Source organism: Colius striatus, chromosome 4 (genome assembly GCF_028858725.1).
Source record: "Colius striatus isolate bColStr4 chromosome 4, bColStr4.1.hap1, whole genome shotgun sequence".
In the NCBI taxonomy this organism is placed as follows: Eukaryota; Metazoa; Chordata; class Aves; order Coliiformes; family Coliidae; genus Colius; species Colius striatus.
Window position 1 is genome coordinate 26807721 of NC_084762.1, and position 22913 is coordinate 26830633.

At 38.8% G+C, this 22913-nt stretch overlaps 1 protein-coding gene across 5 annotated transcripts in view; it reads left to right on the forward strand.

Annotated features, from left to right (window-relative positions):
- Nucleotides 1-22913, forward strand: part of FHOD3 (formin homology 2 domain containing 3) — a 405083-nt gene that overhangs the window by 173129 nt on the left and 209041 nt on the right. For all 5 annotated transcript variants that reach the window (XM_061995044.1, XM_061995039.1, XM_061995040.1 and 2 more), the window contains exon 4: nt 19585-19652. In XM_061995044.1, the coding sequence (XP_061851028.1) occupies nt 19585-19652 (68 nt within the window). The remainder of the gene's footprint in view (nt 1-19584; nt 19653-22913) is intronic.

Consider the following 22913-nt stretch of genomic DNA (forward strand, 5'->3'; position numbering starts at 1 on the left):
GCAGTGGAGTATACAGATGGAAATCGTGATCTAAACTTTACCTGCCTCATTGACATTCTTATTCACTAATGGTACAATCCTTGGTATTCCAAGTTAGTTTGCACATGCATGGAATGTCTTATTTGAATACAGACACATAACTGAAGTGACTCCCTTTTTGAGTGTTTTGCTCCATAACTAGCAAAAGTACCTATTCTCCTTTTATATAGTATTGCTCAGGTACTGTAATACAGTCAGAAAGCTCTTCAAAGATACTTTCGATGTAAATGGTTACAGAAGGAATTGGATACAACATTCCTAAGTATCTCTTGTTTTTAACTGTGTTCGTACTCTTTTCCCTTCACTTTCCCTAAAACCACATGCGTGCATGTCCTGTTCCTCATCTTCATTTCTGTTGGATCTAATTTCTTTCTGGGTAAATCCTGTCTCTTGTGAACTTTTTTTGATATATAGGCTCTTTGTTTCAAGACAGTGTATTGTCAGGCCCACCCACACTGTGCTGTCCCCATTGCTTTGACGCCAATATTTCAAACAAAAAGTAGCCATGAAGTCTTTGATTTGGCTCTGCTTTCTGGGCATGGCATGTAAACGAAAGTTTTTATGTTCTGGGCTTTCATCTAAGGAAGCCAAATGAGTAGAAGATTCAAGGATTTCAACCGAGAACTTCTCATGAAAGCAACTTCTGCCTAAGAAGTTTCAATAAAGAGAGGAAAGTGCAAACAGTGTGTGTGCATACTGTATCTCTGTAGCTTTACTAAAATAATAGCTTTTTGGTGGGTTTGTGCTTGTTTTGGAGGGGGAAAAGAAAAAATCTTCTTTTCCTCATATGTTCTCTTCAGATTTGGACAGAACTTTGTGGATTCTACAGTCTTGATATATAGGAGGAAGCAGAGTGGTTTGTCTACAGACAGTGCGAACTGTCATTGTGTGAAGTTTGCGCTTCTGGACAAGCACTGCGTAACCCCACTGTAGTGGTATGGAAATGCTGCCACGTGAAGTCATTCCCATGCCAAAACACTTACACAAGTGTATTCACAAACTTTTGCTTTGCCCTTCAGAGAGCAGTCTAAAAGGACAGAAAAACATAACCAGAGATGCACAAACATGTTTGTCTAGTGGCAAAAGGTTTTGGTGGGTCAGTAGCACAGGATTCTCTGTAGGCTGGGAAAATTTCCTTCTACCTCCAAAAGATTTCTTTTACTTAGGATTTTCATAGGACAGCATGTCAAAAAGAAAAGGAAATACTCCTTTCAGAGTACTGTTTCACTGTAGTTTAACGTTAAGGAAGTAACTTCCATGGAAAATAGAAGCCAGGTATTAGAGAGCTGGGATTCCTGACTGACTCAACCTTCATCTGATAGCACATGGCTAGAGTGCTTCAGCTTCAGGAATATTGATTTCTTTAGGCAAATTCTGATGTAATGACAGAAAAATGATTCCTGATTTTAATTGCATAATAAAGTCTTGCTTGCTTTTTGGTAGTCTGTAGAAAGAGCATGTTTGCCATATTCATGCTTATCTATGAATCCAGGGCTCAGGGACTAACTGACTCTGAAATTCAGGTCCTGGGTTGCTTTTCACAGGAACTCTGATTTATTTTTTATTACTGTTTCCTAGCTTCAGAGATTTGGGGTTTTTTTAAGTTAGCTGATTTTCTGATTGTATGTAACTCGCAAACCTGTTTATCCAGGATATATTACTTCTAATCTGTAAACTAATCTGTCTGTTGTCACATCCGTTCATGCCGGGAAGAAGGCCAGCATGCCAAAGTAAAAGTAGTTGCAGTGCGTAATGCTTTATATCTTTCAGGACATATAATTTTTCAGTGAAACATCTGTTCAGATATTCAAATATCTGATAAATTAACAGCTGTATTATTGGTAGAGGAAAACAATGGTGTATTTTGTTCTAAAATGTGAGTAAAATGGAAGACACCAAAAAGATATGAATAACACAATATACTTTATTTGCGTGTTTGCGTATGTTTGCATATGTTAAGCATTCCCTACAACTTTCTTGTACATTCATCTTATATGATTGTTCAGTATTGACGATGAGCTTGATATACACAGAGCACGAATCTGGGTAGTTCCTGCTTATCCATAGCATTTGATGTTCTGAGGATATTGTCTCGCCTTCCTATGCCCCATCAGCATGGGTTGCAATGCTGTATCTGCAGGAGAAAAAGTGGATCACAGGAGTCAGCAATGGCCTTGTGTTACATCTGCATTCTATCAAGGCTGGTGTTGGTGCCCTGAAGCAAATCATACAGAGAGGGAATTGCAGTTCCTGCACTCAGGAGCACACTCTCAGAACTATGCATCCTAGCAGACAGGTCCTTTGCTCTGGATTGTTCCCAGATGAATGTCTCAGGGATACCAGGGCCTTGCCTGGTGGGTCATTGCTGGCTATTTTGAAACAATGCTAAGTGGGAAAACAAATAAGTCTGTAAAACATGAGTGTCACAGCAAGATGGCAATGAGTAGTGCTGGAACAGTGCTCCTGTCAATTGAGAGTGAATTGGGGAATTGCTAGAGAGAGCAACACAAGGAAAACCAGATGGGGACTGGCTGCCCAAACCACTTTGTCTCCAGCAGGCCTCTCCACGGCGAGGGCAGCATGTTTGTATAGAAGTGCTAATACTTTGAACAGGCAGTCCCACAGGGTCTGTGGGGAGCCTGGGAAAGCATTGCCCTCTTTGCTGCAGCAAGATGTGACCTGGGACATTGAGCTGACACTGAAAGCTGCGTACTCGGTAGGGGCAGAGCTGCCTGCAGGTAAGCTCACTTTTTCCTCCAAGAACAAGGTGAGCAGATCCCCTTAGCTCTGCACTGGTAGCAGGACACGTGAGGACCTTTGCAGGCAGAGGAGTGAAAGTAGGGAGAGCTCAAGTGTTGCCCTGTCTGAAGTGTCCACCTCTGAAGAGTGCTAATGTGCCTATCTATGACTAATGCCCATGCTTTGCAAATGGGGCTGAAAAAGCAAATAACTTTTACTGCACCTCCATCTGTCTGAACTGTGGAGGTTTATTCTGACCAAAGTTAGAACTTCTTTGGCCCGCAGAATGTGCCTCGCTTGTAAGAAGGAGAGACACCTGCCAACTTCCCTCTCAGTGGTTATTTATCTTCTTAAAAAATGCCTGGAGATCGTTATGTTGCAGAAGAAGGACAGTTTTCTGTTGTTATGTCACAAGAAAAGGACAGTTTTCTCTGTATAATTTATTTAATTTGATTAGCTGTTGTTGTCTCTCCAAGAGGGAGGTTAGCTGACCTTCCAATGCATGCAGGAGGAACTGGAAGGAAAAATAGCTGTCCCTTCACTGACTTGTGGTCTCCAAAAGGGTACAGAAGAAGATGTAAATAATGCAGATATGCTTTATAATGACAACAAGCAGAGAAAGCCCAAGCTGTCTCCCATATTTTTCTTTAATTGTGTTATAGGAAATGGTTTTGAATTGTTTTATTTCCTAATAGTCACGTCCTTATTAGCCTCGTGTTTTTCCTTCCCATACCCCTCCTATGGGCTGTGGTGTACATGGGAATTTCTAGCCTATAAAACCTAAAAACCCACTCATCTACGTGCATATACGGCAGTGTTCTGTACTTTGTTATTGATGTGGACAGTGTTATAGAAGCTTATGTAGACTTTTAACTGACTATTTATGATTGTATTTGTCTTCATAAATTAAGCACCATCTTTATCTTAGCAAGGACATGTCAAAATGCCAGAATGAAAGATCTGAAGGGAAAACTCCATTGTTCCCTTCTGATGCAAATTCTTTTCTCCCTCTTTCTCCTCCCAGCTTCATGGAGTGAATGGCATAGCACAGCTTGCCTGAAGTTTGAGTTTCCCATTGCAGGGAACCCTGTGATGTTACCTTTGTTATTAAATGTGCAAATTCCGCTTTTACTTTTTACTCTTCTCAGAAACTTATGGAATCATAGCAGATTATTCTTACTTGAACCCTGTTTAAGTTTTGGAGAAAAAAATACAACTTTTTTTTTTTTTCTTTCTCCATAACTGTGTACATTGTCAGTGAAAGCTACTATTTGTGTGCCTTCAGATATTATTCATATTTGTTTTGTTTCCCCATTTTATTGGTTTGATTCCTAAATGTTGTCAGTAAGTTAAGAGCTGAGCTCTGGTACTTCAAATGGCATGATGCCCAATCCTCTGAGATTAGCTGGCAAGTGATTCTGGGCATGGTGCCACCTGACATTTCTCAGAAGGGGCTGCTAATAAAACACCGGAAAAAAATAAGATTGTTCCAGACAGGCAAACCCCTGAAACTGCAAGGAGTGAGAAGTCACAGAGTTTTCACAAACACACCCAATATTCTGTGACATGGCTCGGAAACTACTCAGGAAATACCATCCTTAATACCTTAACAGAAAAATTATATTGAAGTAAAGGTACTTTGAGTGTATTTTTTCTTTCTTTCTTTCTGAAATTTGTGTCTGAAATGCAAGTTCCTGATTTTTTTTTTTATGATTTGGCCCCAGATTGGGCTCACTGTGATGCCTGCAGCTGCAGCTTGGGCTCCAAGAGCTCTCAGCCTTTTAAGACGTGCAGTTTGTTCCCTTCTGATTTGCCTCACCATGGTGCAGACCTACAGCTTTCCACAGCACAGTCTTAGGGCTGAAGACTTCATCCTGGGTCTTCAGCTATAATCAATCTAGGCAAACCTCTTTGGGATCCTGTCTTTGATCTAAAGAAAGTTTGTTGGCTGTAAGAGACTTTGAATGCAGTGTTTCAAACTTAGTGACTGACATTGTCTGATTATAACTTTTGTTTCACCAGAAAACCTCTAAAAAACCCTTAATTCCTGGATAAGTAGGTCCCAAGCCATTTAGGGCTTTGTAGGTCTAGACTAACATCTTAAAACTAGCAGGCTGCAAAAGCAGATTATGTATCACAGATTTAATACGCTCATGAATGAAAATGCAGCCTAACAAGCTAGTTGCCAAATCCTGCACCAGCTGAAGTTGCGCTTGAGAGGTTGTCTCATAACACAGCATAAAGAAGTAGGCTTTAAGGCACTGATTTGCATAAAAAGCCTAGCCAAAAGCAATAAAAAATATGCAGCAAAGAATAGTTCTTCGGTCTAAAGAAAAAGGATTTTTTTTCCCCCTATGGTGTTTTGTCCCTTCACCATCACTGTCTGCTTTATCTATGGAGGGTTAGTACTGGTTGCAGACCAGGAGCACCACTGAGACAGCCTTCTGTAGACAGTAGTAGTAATATGTCCTGTATATCTTCTAAGAAACCACATCTTCCTGTTTTCTGAATGTTTTAGAATATAATCAGATACACAAACCCGATTGTTTTCTTGCTTGTACTCATGCCCCTTCATCATCCATGTTTTCCATTGGCTCTATATAAACTTCAGAAATAATGTCTGAGTGAGGGTGGAAACCAGAAGAATGGTCAGATACATGCTGCTCTTTGGAACATAAAGACTCTCAAAGGCAGGGATGAAGATGCAGCTGACTTAAGAGAGCTAGAGATTTTTCATTCTGAGTTTATACTACTCAGAATCTTTTCCTCCTAAAAGAGAGAAGGAATCCAGCATTCCTTTCAGATTCAGTTTGACAACAAATATGTTTGTGTAGGATTGCTGAAGTGGGAAGGGATAGGGAATTACATGTTTACTCTGAGGCCTGCACTAACTAACCTGTGCTGTCAAGTGAAAATGTGATGATGTTGAACATTCCTTTACATAGTATGCCCATGCATCAACTCTGTCAACTGAATGAGAACATATGCAGAACTGTTTGAAGACTATCACAGTGTTGTTGAGGTTGAATGGCAGCACTGGAGATTTTCTTGAGCAGGATCAGCTAGAGCAGGTTGCTCAAGACTGTCCAGTCAGGTATTTAATAACTCTTAAGGATAAAGACTCCATAACTGGTTTATTGTTTTAATTTATATACAGTATATATCCTTATACTTTGCACTTCTCAAGAGTTTCACTTACTTATAACCTGTGTAAGATATTTTGGGAAGCCGATCTAACCCTGAAATAGATTAGCAGAGCAGAAAGACCAGAACTGTGGTCTTGAGGGTCACTATACTCTTCCAGTTCTCCATAAACATGAGGGAAGGGAGGCACATCATGGAAGGACCTTACATGTTGCATAGATTAACACTTTGTATAGCAGCTGGCTGTATTTATGTTACAAATTACAAATGACAATCTATGTGGTAATTAAGCTTTTATTAGCACATGGATTGTCCTAAAAAGACAATATTATATTTATATGTGTAGAATATTTATAACAAATATATATCTAACATATATGTATCTATAAACATATATAATGCTATATATAACTAATGTGTGTATATATTATGTGTGTGTATCTATATAGTGTGTGTGTATAGTTGATAATCTCCTGATTAATTAAGTAAGTAGAACTAGAGCTTTTTACAGCCGGTGACTGAATTAATAATGAACAGAGAAAGATTTAGTATAGCTGAATACTTTCGTGTGGCTTTGGTCAAATTACTTAGAGGTGGAAATAATCAGGGTTGAATTAAGCAAGAAGCCTGATACATGCTGGGAAACCTCCATCGTCTGTCAGATGTTTTACAACTGTGAAGAATGAATCTGGATAAATAACGTGAACATATGTTAAACAAGTTCAGACTGATGGTATGGTAAACAGGAATTGCACTTGAGGAACGTTTGAAAATATAACTGAATGATAGGTGGTATGTGGACAGTGCTGTGAGGATAGTCTTTCCTCTGGGGAGACTAAAAGGAAGACTCTTATTTGGTGCTTAAAAAATATCTTTTTATTGTTATTACTGTTTTTAACAAATACAGATGTAGGAGTTTGCTGGTACTAAAAAGAATTATTAGGATTGTTCAGCTGTTAAGCTGCAAATGTGGTATTTTGTGCTTGTTGCAAACTTGCTTGGAAACTGCCCTGAACCAGCACAGGACTGAGATGGAAGGAAAAGAACCCAGTAGCTTGAGTGATTTTGCATTTAAATTATTTGTTAGAAAAACTGTTGATGTGGAGGAGTCGGGGGGGAAAATCTTTGTTGAGAAATTGGTCTGAGGCTGGGTATGCTCTAAGGTCTGTCTCATTTCAATCTCTGCAAACAGTGAGAGAGGTGAAGAGCTGGTACTCCAATGGGCAGCACATCATTGCTTGCAGAGGCTGCAGCCACCTTTAGTTGCATAAGGGAAAATCTGTTGCCAGAGCCGTGAGTGGTTTTGTGTATAAACTTCCATGATGCTGTGAAGTAGGACATGTGTGGCTAATGCATTTAAGCAAACTCACTGATTTGCAAATACAACATAGTGAAGCATTTAATACAGAATTTTTAATTTGTCCATTTGTTAATGGGGGTGAAACAGTTACTCAGATATTTGTTTTCTGTTCTCTCACTCTTTGATTCAACCACATTGTTATGGAGCCTAGCAGCATCGCATGTCTCTTGTTCTTGGAAAATCTGGGATATTTTTCATCTGTCAAGATGGGGGAGAATTTCCAAGTGAAGTTCCCATTTGAGAAACATGATCTTTTATCAATAACTTCCCAGTTTTAATGCATTTGCCTTTGGGCACCTCCTTTTATCCTAATTGTGGTATTTGGAAGATGGAGCAGTACCCTGCTTTTAACTCGTGTATAGGGATGAGAAGTGTCTATATACTTCCACTGTTGCTGGGGAAGCCTTTATATTCAGAACAATCTGAGTAATAATAAAAGATGGCAATTGGAGGACAAATAAATTGTACAGGAGTGGAAGATAGCGACTGCAGTGCTTTCTTGCAGGGCTGTTGGGCAAGTTTGAGGCTGTTGGCCCCCCTGTATCATTACCTGCCTTCCTAGTCTGTTAAGCTTATCACAGAGCTTGTGTCACATCCTTGGGATGCCTGTTCATGTCCCTTGGGGTATGGGAGATGCAGCAGTGATGTGCCAGCCACGTACAACCAACACATGCCAGTGTGACCCAGGAGGTGGTGAGACATGGTGCAACAGTGATAGAAATATTGGAAGGTGAATTGTCCAGTAAATACTGGGAATCTCTGAGCCTCCTCAGGCTGCTGCATGAGGACTGGCCACATGCTTGACATGGCATCCACATCAGATGACATTCATGCATTGGCATGGATTTAGCTTGAGATCTTAGTGGTTCTGTTCCAATTTATTCCTGGAGTTTTCTTTTCCTTTCAGTTGCCAAAATGGTGCATTTTTCATGTGTTACAGCATTTTCAGAATGATGGGAAACCTGCTGACCCTGAATTATTTCAACATCTGCTTAAAGTATTTGTGCTTCACTCTGATGTTTCTTCATTCACTCTCGGTATCTAATCGGCCTCTATTAACTTAATTTTGGTTAATTTAGCAGTATCCTTTGAGTACCCTAAAGAAGTATCCTTCAAGAACCCTAGAACATGTCAGGACATAGGAAAAAAACCAGATCAAGTTATTTGAACAAAGCCAGTTAACTAGCCTAGTGTTTTTTGACTGACATCATGTCTGCTAGGAACTATGAGACTATTCCTTAAGGGATTGTTCTTTGCTGTCTGACTCAGTAATACTAAAGCAAAACCAAGTCTTTGTATGTTGAAATGCTCTTTTTCTCCTCTTTACTCAAAATCAATAAAGCCTCAGTTGAACTACTGTGTCTGGGTTTGGGCAATTAAAGATATGAATTCATTACAAGAATGTACACAAGAACAGGAAGGACTATCAGAGGTTTGGGAAAGTTGAGCTACAAGAATAATTGTTCAACATTAGGTAGAGGCTGTTTTATGGAGACGTCACAAGAGTTTTCGAACTGGGGAGATCTCAAAATTAAGTTTAAATTTTGAAAAATCAGTTTATAAGTCAATATTATCATCAGCAAAAGTAGTGAAATATGGAAATAATTATCCTGGAGATGCTGTGTCATTTCTATTGGAATTCTTTGCTTAGTCTCTTTTTTAGTCTTACAAATGAAGTTCCACTGGAGTCGGGTGCCTCCTCTGCCAGGGGTCTCTCCAGGAGAGACCTTCATGACTGTGTGGCTGAGGCTTCTGGGTGATGCTGAAGTACAAATAAATGTTAATCCTTAATACATATTGTGCATCACAGCCACAGGTCTCATCTACTGGTTTTTGTATGTGAGAATTTTGTGGTGAGTGCTTTGTCTTGGCTACTACAAATGGTTACAAAACTCCATAATTTAGTTGGAATCTGTAATCTCCAGCAGCGTGGCTGTGAGTGTGGAAGGTCTCACATGCATGTAGCCAATGCAGGCTCAGATATTTAAAGATGCACACACCATTGCAGTCACTGGCAGCAGCCTGCTGATGCTCTTTTGCTTGTTGCCTTGCTATCAGATATGGGGTGTGTACTTACTGTCTTGATTTTTGGATGACCTCTGATAGGATTGAATGCATGCAATTAACTAGAAGCCTGTATCCTCTGAGGTCTGAAGGCTAGTAAATCCTGATGCACTTCTTGGGGATGGTCTGGAATCACTGGAGCAACCTAGTCTTGGAAATAGACTCTGACATATTTTGGCTTATCTTATGCAACAGTAAAATTTGGCCTAAACTTGAAGCTCAGGAGCTCATTCACGTTCTTGGCACAAACCTATGATGTCTTTGTGGTCAGATGTTTTGGTTTTTACCAAGCTGTCAGCACAGATAAGGCATCCATACTTCTATGTATGGTGTGTGCCTAAATTTTTTTTTTTTTTTTTTCTGATAGGTTGCTGTAAATTTGCTTGCTGCTTTTTCTTAACTAATACTGATTGAGCTTGCAGAGCAGCATGTTGGCACTGTATTTAAATGGAATAAAACCAGAAAACTCAAATCATGACTAGCATGTTATTAAGTACTTGTAATCCAAGAAGCACTGATGTGCTTGTTCAAGCACAAGCATACAGGCCAGCAATTTGTAGACCTAGTTGTAAAGTGAAACAAACGTTCAAGACTGGCCTCAGCACTGGGTTTTTTATTATTATTTAGCCTTAGATTGGTTACAATAATCTCTAAAGCAAGCAGTAAGTTCTTCTGTATTATTTTATTTTCTAGCAATTTTCCCTGGCCTCATTCTCTTGAATTATGTAACCTATATTTTAGTATAATAACTACTTTCCTACTGTATTACTCCCTAGGGAACAATTTTGCATTAGTAGGGGGATGAACAAGATGACCTCTTAAGTCTTTTCCATCACCACTTGCTGTAATACAATGCTGTAATATTTGACCTTGTTATGCAGTCTTTTTCCTTCTGTGACCCTTTGACTTTTACAGAAGAGCAGTCACAGCATTTTTTTGGACACGCAGAAGTGCCCTCCTTTGAAATTATCAGCATGAAGTACTGTTTCCTGCACTTCAGAACTAAAGAGCATAGCAGTGCTTTTTGCATTCAAGTGGACAGGACCTGTGTAAATAAATCATTGCAGGGAAATATGCTAAGGTGTCTGCTCCATAACTGGAATGTGTAGGCTGAAGAGGTGGAGGATCTTTATTTTGTTACTATGTTGATGAGGCTGTAACTTTTGAATAATGCTTTTCTAGTGTTGCTTTTTATTTCAAGGAACGTAGGAAGATCGAGCTGCTTGAGCAATTTGTTCTAGATCTGTACTGTGTTTGTGGACCTATACAGTGTACTTACTTCACTGCTGGTGTTTCCATCAGCAGGCTTTCCCCGTGTGTCCTATGTTATCAGCAGGTATCAGAATGGGGGGAAATGTAACTGTAAAGGAGAATTTTGTATTCTAGCTTGCAAAATCAGAAAGGATACATGTGAGAGAAGTAATTTGGAAATGGAAAGAGCAGCCATGGTAATAGTCAAGTGATAAGTGGATTCAAAGACTCCTTGCTGTTCTGTTTTTTTCCCAGCTTTCAGCTCATAGAGGGCAGCAAATGCTTTTTGTGTCATTGACTTGGCAATTATTTCTCCAGCTCCAGCCTGACCATGAAAGCCTGTTCTAGGAAAGACTTTCTGTTCAGTGAACACTCTTTACATTTTCTTTATCTCTCCAGAAATAACTAAGTTATAAAACCTGGAGAGTTTTTAGTCATTGAAATGCTTAAGTCATTGAAATGCTTTAGTCATTCAAGTGTCTTGGGATTGTTGCCGATGCTGCTTTCTGCACAGTTAAGTAATTCTTTGTTGACTCTGGGTTTTAATGACTTGTTCTAATTTTTATGTCGTAATTTGAGTAAAATCCACTGTTGTGCTCACCTTTTGTTGAACTTTTTTATTGCTTATGTCCTTTTTTTCTACAGCAGTAGTAGAGAGACAGGTTTCTGCAATACATGTTTGGGAAAACAGTAGTGAGCACAGAGGTATAAAGCTAAGAGGAAAAGTACTAACCCTTCTATACATCCTTTCACTTGTTTTATGAGTCAACGGGGCCTTAATACACTAAGCAAGTTAAGTATGGAAGTAGTGAAAGGAGATCTGGACACCGTCAGTTTTTAATATCTTTGCATATGGCAGTGAAATATGTAGAGAGCACCAGCTTCTATAGCTGTAACTCCCAGGATCCATCAGATGAAAACGAATGTTTAAGTTTTCACTTAAACTGTGTAAATACTTGTTATATTTTATCATCTCCCCAGCTCAAGAGGGATAGGGAATGTCTAGAGAAAGTCCAATGCAGAGCTACCAAGATGATAGGGGACTGGAGCATCTTCCTTATGAGGAAAGGCTGTGGGAACTGGGGCTGTTTGAGTCTAGAGAAGAGGAGACTGTAGGGGGATCTCATTAGTGTTTACAAATATCTAAAATGGTGGATGTCAGGAGGTTGGGGCATCCCTTTCTTCTGTTGTATCTGGTGACAGGACAAGGGTTAATAGGATGAAGCCGGAACACAAAAAGTTGCATTTAAACGTAAGAAAAAGCTATTTTACTGTGAGAGGCTGCCCAGGGAGGGTGTGGAGTCTCCTTCTCTGGTGATTTTCAAAATCCACTGTGACACATTCCTGTGTGACCTGATCTAGGTGGGTCTGCTTTGGCAGAGGGGTTGGATTAGATGATCTCTAAAGGACCCTTCCAACTCCTACCATTCTATGATTCTGATTGACATTTGTTTGCCATAGTGCATACAAATAGGGTGACAAATGTTCTTCCTAGTTCCAAGTGAATGTGAATGGGTCTGCAAGAGCAAAGAGAGTGTAATTTAGGGCTTTGTGAAGGGGAAACTCTGGATATTGGTTTATCTATGACACATAATTTGCTTGAAGCTAAGCAAAATAAACAAAAGTTTGGAGAAAAAAATGAGAGAAGAGATCAGATTGGACCTGTTAGACTCCCAAAGTAGAGCATGATGAAGAATGGAAAGTCCCTTCTTCCAGCTCCTTCTTTGAAATCTCACTGAATTACTTCTATATTGCTGCGTGTTGTTAGTGAATCTCAAGCATTGATTACAACGTGGAACCAAGGATAGCAGACACTCTGGGACATTCAGGAATTATATGTTCAAGTTGAAAAAGGAGCTACCCTGAAAGGATGATTTCTTTTTATTTTGCACAAATTGTTCAGTTTCTCAGTCTGTAGGTGATCATTTAACCATTACTGGTTTTTTTTAGGCATTATTGTTTTTGTATTAGTGGCACTCCAGACTTTCAACTCTCCTGCTGTCCTCCCTTTTACTGACTCCTCTCTGCTCTTTGTTATTTCTCTATGTATGATCTCTTTGTTGTTGTGTGTTTCTGGTTCTTCATCTTCATATTGTCCTCAATCCTCTAGAATTTTCAAAATGATTGAGTCTCATTTCATATCTCTTGGAAATACAGGAGCAAGAATCAGGGTATGCTTCATGGGGAGGACACTTACACCTAGAGGAGTGGAGATAACTGTCACGGAATTTAGATGCATAACCATTCTTGTGCTGACAATTTTATGTCAATTCCCTTGTTAAAGAAGTTAGGACGTTTGGCAATTCAGATAAACATTTTAAAAAGGGTAGCTACAATCCGCCTTCCCAAAGTGGGGTTTCTGCCTTCTCTGTGTGGAAATCTAGGGGACTGTTTCTTGCCAGTCACTTTTTGCAACATCAGGAAAGCAGACTTCTGCCCTTGAAGAGGCAAGAAACTCCTTAAGCACAAGCTACAGAATTGCTCTGAGGTGCTGACTATATTTTTCGTTCTCAAAGGAGGACCTGCTGTGGAGTTATCCCTGCTTGCTTGTCCAAACCCACAGGCTCCCTGGGATTTGCAGGTGGCTGTTTGCTCCCTCTGCTTTAAGCATCTGCCAGCGTGGCTTTAGGGTATAGGATAGAAAAGGATGTTGGAGGCTATTTTGTGGCTTTCCCTCCTCCCACTCCCCACCTGCAGGTCCTTTACAGAAAAAGAGAATAAGGATGCAGGCTTAGTAGGGAGTTCTTCTCATATTCAGAGGTAATAGGATCCTCTCCCCACAAAGGACCCCCATCTCCCAGCGAGGGCAAAGGACCCTGCTTGCTGAGGAGAACCACTGTCCCAGATAATTAGCTGAGCAGCTGCTGTGTGTGAATGAAAAGGAGAGGAGGAAGGCTTTGCTCTGATGGGAAGCTGGGGCGGCATTCCTTGGAGGCAGCCTGCACATTCCTTCAAAGCAGTCGGCACTGTGGGCCCGGCGTTGTGTAGCCAGGATTCTCCAAATTTGTACACAGCCACTTGCTTGGCATTGGATCTTGTATTGTGAGAAAGCTCCTTTTCCTCACTAAGTGCTAATCATTTACCCCTAGATCAGTGGGAGAATATACAGCTTGAGTTCACATGTGTTTCACTAATTAATGTATTAACAAGCCATTTGTGGAGAAAAAATAAGATCAGATTCAGAGAAAAAGCGATGATTTGTAATATGCAAAATGCATTCATCTCAGCAGAAGCAGCAATTGTGTTAATGCAATAGTGGGCAGTGTGCCTGTGAATGGATCCCTTTGTGTATTTTTAGAGGGTTAAGGAGGAAAAGGAGAGTGCCTTGTCTGGCCAACACGTTTATGGCTAGGTTTTGTGGACAAAAACAAAACTAACAGGAGAGACTATTCTTGGCATAGGAACAGGTCTTTTCTTAGAGGTCTGTTATAATTTGTTTGACATACAGTGAAAGACAGGCACACTGTACTAATCAGTTTTATATGCAGGTGTTTTCTAAATCTGCAGCACTATATGTACCTGTGGGCCCACTCAAGTAACTTAGTGAAGTCTACCATGCTGCTTCTTGAAGCCTGTTCACAGAATTGAATCCGTATGCTTGATTTCTTGCTGCTCTGCTCAAATTTTTACTCAGTTATAAAATTATGTAAATTAATTCAGACAGAATATCACCCATTTACAATTGGAATAGTAACAAATTTGGAAGTCTGGCACTTGGCATTTGCAGAAAAAGGTGGGTTTATTATTATAAACAGTTTTATTTATCTTTTACTATTTTTTTCCCCCATCAATGCTGGTAGAAATATAGGCAGTTAGTTTAAATTCTAAAAGACTAATACTTCTGTCACTAATACGTCCTCCTAGTGAGAACTTAAATAATGTTTTATTCAGCGTTGCAGGGACAAGAATTAATTTTTTAGTTTCCATGTACTAGTGGAAGCCACAGAATATTAATACCTCTATCCCATGAAGAAACTTTAGAAATGAATGGCAGGAAGTGTTTCCAGTGTCACTTAATTGGATCTGCACCAAGTACCCTGCTAATATAATCAAATGTGGAGTTAATCTCCCTTTTATGTTTTTGTAAGGAAAGAAGCTTCATCTTGAAATTATAGTTTAAGAAGAGAAATGTAGATAGGAGACACAGAGGTCATTCAGGCAGCAGCAAGTGAAGCAGATCAACTCTCGTTTGTGCTCAGACAGATGTTTACAAGCCTTTGCCTATAGCTCAGAAGGCCAATGCTACATAAATTACTGTATCCCAGGGAATAATTCAATGGGTGTGATGGAAGAGGAAGGAAGGAGGATGGTATCCTGTTGGTTAGAGGTCAGGTGTACCACATGGGACTGAACCAAGTAAAATTCAGACAGTTCTGTTTTTCTTTTATACCTGTGGATTGAAAACACTATTTTCCTGAGGGGGAAAAAAAAAAAAAAAAAACAAACAGAAGAAAAGTCAGTACTTTTGTTAAGAATATAACAACCAATTATTATTTTCTTTAAAAATCCTTTTTCCCACATAGTCAAAAGAGTTGGAGGCCCAGTGAAATTTGAGCCTCTGACAGTCGCCTTTGAAAATACGGAATTCCCTTTGAAAGCTGCTGGTGGTTCAATAAAATAAAGGTCCCTAAAGGCTTCTCTTGCTTTCTCAAAAGACAGTGAATGCAAACCAGACTGTCTCTCCTGCACTGCCACATTTGCACCAAATTCACCTAGAGAAATCTTTTTTCACCCAGCATGAGTTGTTTCCTTTCCTCTCTAGGAGAGTTATTTTTACAAAAGTAAAAGCAAACAAAGAGCTGGAGTAGTAAATAATGAGTTTCTTATAGGGCATGAAGCCCTCTCTCAACCAAAGTGCTGCTGTTAGAAGAAAATAGGCACTTCTAAGTTGCTGTCTGTCATGTGTATCTGTATCACAAGCCCAGTCACCTTTTACACTCTGGCTGTAGAAAGAAGTGGCAAGCTAAAGGAATCTCTTTGCTTTCCAAGGATCTAGAATCATAGAATGATTTGGGTTGGTAGGGACCTGAAAGATCATGTTGTTCCAGTGTCCCTGGTATGGGCAGTGACACCTTCCACTAGACCAAGTTGCCCCAACCAACCTGACCTTGAACACTTCCAGAAATGGGGCATCCACAGCTTCTCTGGGTAACCTGTTCCAGTGCCTCACCACTCTCACAGGGAAGAACTTCCTAATAGCTAATCTAAATCTCCCTTCTGTCACTTAAAAGCCTTGTCCTGTCACTTGTAAAAAGGCCTTCTCCATACACTTACCCCTTATGATATGAAGGATAATTTAGCAATTTTTATAGGAAGGTAAATAAGACTCAAGCCCCTACCAGTACCTGGTTTTCTACCAGATACTTTCAAAAGAGTTGACTTTGATTTGAATGTTTGAGGTTGTCAGTGCTGATGCTTTTTAATTTATCATGATGTCCTACAGTCTACAGATAAAAAGCAGGATTTCAAGGTTAATGAAGTACCAACTCAGCATCCCAAACATCTCAAATCATTGGAAAGCCCATGGAGGAACAGAGTGCCTTTTCTTTCATAAAATAGAGAAATAAGCAGTGACCTCTAGTGTTAGTTAGCTATACAAGGAACCACCAAGAGAGTTTTCTATCACCTGGGTATCTATTTAAAACATTTTAAACATTTATTTAATTGTATTTAAATGTTTAAAAATGTTTTACCAATGGGCCAGAGACTCTTGAAGTTTCATGGAGAGGTGTAGCTGTGAATATTTCTGCTTGAGGTTCGAAGGTTCCATTTCTAGCATAAAGCAGTCCTGGTGTAGATATTCATGTTATAACTAGGCAGTGGTAGGTCTTTTGAGATGTGCTTGGAGAACCTCAGAATTTTTTTTGTTATCATGGTGGGATGGACTTGTGTTTCAAAGCTGTAGGCATAATTTGTTTCAGTTAAGACAGCTCTGTGAGGAAATGACACTTTCCTTTAACATGGAAGCTTATTTCTCAGTCTATTTAGAAGAAGGCAACGTTTTAAATTGCTAAGATAAAACTTAAAACTTTAAAAGCATTTACTCTCGAGCTTCTGAATTGTCTTCAGTGTGAAAACATTGTAAGCAAAAGTGCTTTTCCCTTTCTGTTTTTTTTAAATTTTATTTCCTACCATAGAAAAAGATCTTGAAAGTGATTGTTGCCTTTCAGTTTCTGCTGATGTCTTTTCATAGCCTTGGGTGCAGTCTGGGGCTTTTGGGTTGAGCCCATATGTCCATATGTTGTTAAAGTTACTGTAAAGGCTTGAGAGCATCATTCCTAGTGACAATGAATTGTAATCTGGTGTGTGCTTTATTGTTTTCTGAAAAACAGCACATAGAAATACTGTGAAAGTACAGGCTTGTCACCCATGTAGTACCTTGGCTTGAGCAGGCTTTCCTGCCCTGGATGAGGTTTGCACTGGACCAAAACGTATTCTGTTGTAGCATGACTCCAAGGAATGACCATCTCACTTTCCTCTTTGGGTTACGCTCTATGAATGTTCCAGATAGATGCCAGCATTACAAGAAGTGGATGACAAGACTTGCATAGACAGTCAGCATATTCCTCACATTTAAGACATCAGGTGAAAAGAGTTAGGAACTTGTATTTCTGAGCTGATTAAAGACTAGCTCCATGTGAGGAGGGATCTGTGAATGTACATACTGAGCCCTGGTAGTAGATGTCAGGAATGAGACAACTTATCTGAACTATTGCTCTTCAAAAGCAGTATCAGACCAGCTCAAGCTTTTGTGAAATGTGTCATTGTCACATTGCCACTGCTGTTGCCAAACTTGACACTTCCAGTAGTTACCGATTCTTCAGCTCTAATGATAGACCGTTTTTTGAACTGCAGTTAATAACTTCTGTACACACAAGCAGAGAGACCATTGTTTGTACTAATTGCTAAGGATGATGTTATGCTCTGTGAAAAGACGAAGAAGAAAAATGTTCAGCATTGTTCCTCTGAGACACACCAAAAATCTGTGTGCACCAACGAAAGCAGCCAGCATTATGGTATCATAACAATGGTTCGTTAAAACTTTACCCCAGGCCGGGATGATGATGGTTCCTATTTAAGACCAAGACCAACACATGGCATTTGTTAGGATATTGATATTTATGTACAAAGTTGCCAGCGCTTTAAAAGTGGTGCCTCTCTTAATTAGGATGATAATGTACTACCTTGTTTGGAGAGATTCTGCTCATAATGATGTTGGTAAATTATGAATAGGAGGAAATTAGTAATAACAAATGCCAGATGGAGATACCTTTCAAAGAGGAATATTTTGTGTAATATGGCATGTAAAGTTGACAGGACGAGTCTTAAAAGACCTTTATTATTCTTTAAGCTTTCCTGACAAAATTATTCTTTATTCTGCCAAGAAATGTACATGTACATGCCAGTGCGTTTTTAAGTGAGAATAATTAAAGTGTGCCTCTAAGTTTATGGCTTGAAGTGAAATTCATTCCTTCAGTGTTTTGTCAGGAATCTATAAACAGTGCAAAAAAGGAGACAACTTACAGCAACAATAGTTTTGCCAATTCTGCACATTCTGCCTTTGAAATCAGAGGCAATTAGAGATGACCAAAACTACTTTCAAAGTCTACAAAAAAAAAGAGTGTATGTTTTGCTCCAGTTTTACTTCACGTTTCTCCTTTGGTTGAAGATGAGTGTTGGAAGTAAGAAATATGCTTCTAAAATTAAAACCTGCCTTTTTTTGGTTGAAGTAAAAAAACTATTCCTGACCTACAAATGTATTGAATCCTTAAATTCAGGCCTTTTTTATAACTTCCTGAGAGAAGGAAATAAAATTTAATTTGCTTTTGCAGTGTAAGATAGGAACTAGAAATAGACAAGCAAAAGTAAGAAATAAAAATTGGGATCTGATATTTCATTTTCTCATTAAAAATATTCTCACTTCATAGACATTCCAGTTTTGATCTTACAACCTGCTGGCCACAGTCTGTTGCAGTGAAGGTCTTTTTGTGATGATCTGTGGGTCAGGCAAAGTATGTCATTAGAAGTGACTGTGAAGATTTGATTTTCCTTTCTAATTGTCCTTAGATTACATTAGTGTAAAAATTCCACTTAGGGCTGTAGAAACGTTGTATATAGTCTTGCTCTATCAGATATGCCAAACATAGTAGACCAGGAAGACTTGGAGAATATACCTTCTGATCCATCCGTGCATAGTTACAAATCACTTCCAAATACATTATAATGAACTTGAGATAACAGACTTCCAAGGCACAAACACTGTACCAGTGTTCATGAAGACAGCACAACAGTTGCATTTGTAATCTTTAAATTATTTTTTTGAGTATGCTTTAGTAGGGGAATAAATGAAGTAATATATTTCAATATTAGATGATGAAAAGGAGGCTTCTACTTCATTTAGGAAAATATCAAGGTCAGTTTTCATGAGAATAAAACACTGTTTTGAATTATGCTTAGAACAGACTTTCCGACTATTTCTGGTATTAATGTTCATTGCCATTACAGAAAAGATTTAACAATAGAAAGATGAGAACACAAGAAAAGAATGTTTAGAGGGAAAGCAGTCAAGGATTAGATTCAGTGGCTCTTTTGATGACAAAAGCAAAGAGTGCTCTCAGTTGAGTCTTTTGAGACTGATCTCATACTTTCATTAAACCCTGAATTTACCTTAATGCAGAAAGAGCAGTATTTGTAGGCATTTTATAAAGGTCCTTGAAGCACTATTTCTCACTGATCTTGTTGAAGCTACCCTGAGTTTACCTGGGAGGTGCCCTCTGAAATCATGGATGACTAAACCCTGGTTTTACTTGTGCTTTTTAAATGAACGAGTCCTTTACATACTAAAAACAAGGATGCTTTCTTTAACAACAGTCTGCCTAATGAGAAATGGGTGCTATGAGTCTTCCACTCCAACTCTTTTGACATCTGTGCCATATTGTCAGTCTTATGCTGAACTTTTTTCTGTTGTCTTTTTTTATCTCTTCCAGAAAAACTTTACAATTCCAATGGACGAGAGCTGAGACGGGCACTTTTCTCCTTGAAACAAATATTTCAGGTGAGCAAATAATGGCTATCCATTCTCTGATTTGAACATTAATTAATTTCTGTTTTTTGATGTAGGGAATAACAAGAATAGCAGGTCTGTTTGTGGAGTAGTGGCAGCTGGAACCTGTCAGGAAAGGAGAAACAAAAACTGAGAGTTTTTGATGGAAATGTAAGGCTGCTGTTAGACAGTGGTGTAGTGTTCTGCATTGAGAAGATGGAAAGGGAGATGTGAAAAGAGGAGGTAGGAAACCATGAGTTGGGATGGTGAATCGGCATTGGCTTAATAATTGACAAGTAGACTGGGTGTAAGTTACATCAAAAATTGAAAAACAGATGTGACACGTGGAGCATATCTGATGAGGAACCAAGATGTAGTAGGAGAGGTCTGAATGTGTTAAAATTTAGATTGAGGTTAGAAGAAATGATTTATTGATTAACCAAAAATATAGTCCATACTGCTGGGGGGAGGGTCTGGTAGTGACTGATCAGTTTAAGGAAATGTGTCGATTTGAATGTGAGTTTTCATTACAGAAGAGACCTGAAGTCAGGGAGATTTTGGGTCATGTGGGGAAACAGTCAATGAGAGATCAGTGGTGTGGATGATACAAAACACACAAAACTGAATTGAATTAAAAGCTTGGGCTTCAAATTGGTTTTACTGGATAAGAGGAAAGACTTGGGAAAGATGCAGGACTGGAAGGAAAGTTGTTGGACAGAACAAATCAGGAAAAATGAAAAGAAAACATTGGTGACAACTAGAGCATGCCAATGTGGTCCTTAAATGTAACTCAGGATGACACATACACAGAATCACAGAATCTCAAGGGTTGGAAAGGACCTTGAAAGATCATCTAGTCCAAGCCCTGTGCCAGAGCAGGACCACTTAGAGTAGGCCACACAGGAACTCATCCAGGTGCGTTTTGAATGTCTGCAGAGAAGGAGACTCAACAACCGCCTAGGCAGTCTGTTCCAGTGCCCTGTCACTGTCAAAGTGAAGAAATTCTTCCTTGTGTTTCTTTGGAACCTCTTATATTCCAGCTTGTACCTGTTACCCCTTGTCTTATCATTGGACATCATTGAGAAGAGCCTGACTCCATCCTCTTGACACCTGCCCTTTATGTATTTGCAACCACAGATAAGATCACTCCTCAGTCTCCTCTTCTACAAGTGAAATCAATAAAAAAAGCACCATTAAATAAACTTAATGGATCCAAATGGAGAATTACAACCTAGAGTGTTTTTCAGCTATAATAGTTAGGTGCAAGGGTTTCAAGCTGTTAGTTTAGAATTTGTTTGCTTTTTTTAAAACAAACTTTTATTCTAAGAAGAAGAACAACATTCAATAATTCTGCAAGACTGCAGATTTGCAAATTTCCACAACAAATGCGTTTTGTAAGTTTCAGAGTTAGACATTCAGAATGTAGAAGATGACAGAATGAAGATTTCCTAAACAATAGGAGTAGATGGGAAAGGGTGGTTGATATAATGTGACATTTTTGGTAACTGAAGACATCTTCTGGGTCAGAAGAAAATTCTTAAGTTTTGAAATTTTTGGACAAAAATGGAGTTCCAGCTCAAAAAAAATCCTGTCTTCTCATAGCCACAGATTGGGAAAACCGTTGTGTCTTCAAGGCACTCACAGCAAAAGACAGTTTAAGAGCCATAATGATGCAAGTTGGGTTTACCTGTGAGCTTGCCAAGTGGGTGGACTATGTGTTCACAGGAAATTAGGCAGGTTTCCAAGAGTCTTCTCTGGTTTCTTCTCTTTTTGTTCACCTCAGCTGTTTCTGGGAGGTATATGTATATCTTTGAATTTATGTATTCCACAGTTTAATCTGGCCACTTGTGCATATTTAGCAGTGAATGCTAAGCCTCTCTTCCCATCCATCCTGCACCTCCCGTACCTCCTATCAAGACTTTTCCCAGTTTTGGTATTATTTCCTGTGGTTTACTTGAAGCCTAGTAGGTATTTCTAAGCATGTAGTGCTCAGTGCTTTCAGTGAACACAGCAGTAAGATGTCTGTCTTCCAGCTGATCATCTGTTTTCATGGAAATGTTTAAGTCTTCATCCCAATAAATTTAATTGGAGTTCACTGGATTGAAAAGTAATAAGAAAGAAGGGAAAATCAAGGTACACAAATCCATAGCTGTGTATGAATTTAGTTTTTAAGTGAATTGTGTCTGTGTTTCAAAACATAGTTTTCCTTGAAGAATTCAACTTCCTTGCTTCTTAATGTGTGTGATACAGAAGGGAATTTAATAATTATCTGATACTACTTTAAGTAGCTACTTCTGGTAGAACTATGGTGTTAAAAAACACACATTCTCATAAGAATAAAAGTCATCCTCAAGCTGGAGAATATTTATATATGCTCAAGTCTTGAAAGAAAATGAGATTGTGCATGAGGTAAATTCCTGTTTACCTGTCAAGTTCACTGTTCAAAACAACAGTTACAGCATTGCTAAGGGTGTCTTTTGAGTACAATTTTGGTTTCTCTTATAATGAACTGTGACAAAGAATATAAGATGATTATAGAAAGAAAATATATTTCAAATTTTTAGTGAAGAAAAATACAAGTTAATGTTCTAAAGTGATATTATAGACCAACATTATTGTCCAAAAGATCACACCTAATTTAATTTTTAGTCTGTGACATTAAAGTATGTCAGCATTAGAAATCTATCATTATGTTAAAAAGGGTTTTTTATTTTACAACATAAATAGCTGTTTGATTTTTGTCTCTCATAGTATTTAGCATTTTAAATTCCTTAAGAGTATAATATTTCAGAAATAAAATGTTGATTTCAAAGCCTGCCTTTATTTTAATTTTAACAAATTTTCAGAGTGTTATGGAGACTTCATCATGTCTTTAAGTGCCAAAACACTTCATAACACCGTGTTTTTATAATCATTTCATCATAGCTGAGTTAATTTGGCACAGTTCTGTGTCAGTATCATTTTTAATTTAAAGAGCTTCAAGGTAACGTGCAGACTCTTATTTGCAATAAGTGGGAACAAGCCCAAGTTTTACATCAAATATAAATTCCGAATAGTTGGAGCTCTTGCTTTTTCACACAAGGCCTCAGCAAAGCTTAGCAATGTTTGGCAGAAGCAATGCCTTTGTTTCCAATTTCAAATGAAAGATTCATTTGGCGACTCCAAACTTGGATTTTCTTTTTGCTTTCTTCTAGCAAGCTGGTTTTGGCAAAATTATGTGGAACATTTTTCTTTGACAGTAATGCCATTCTGTTCCTGAAATGCCATTCTGTT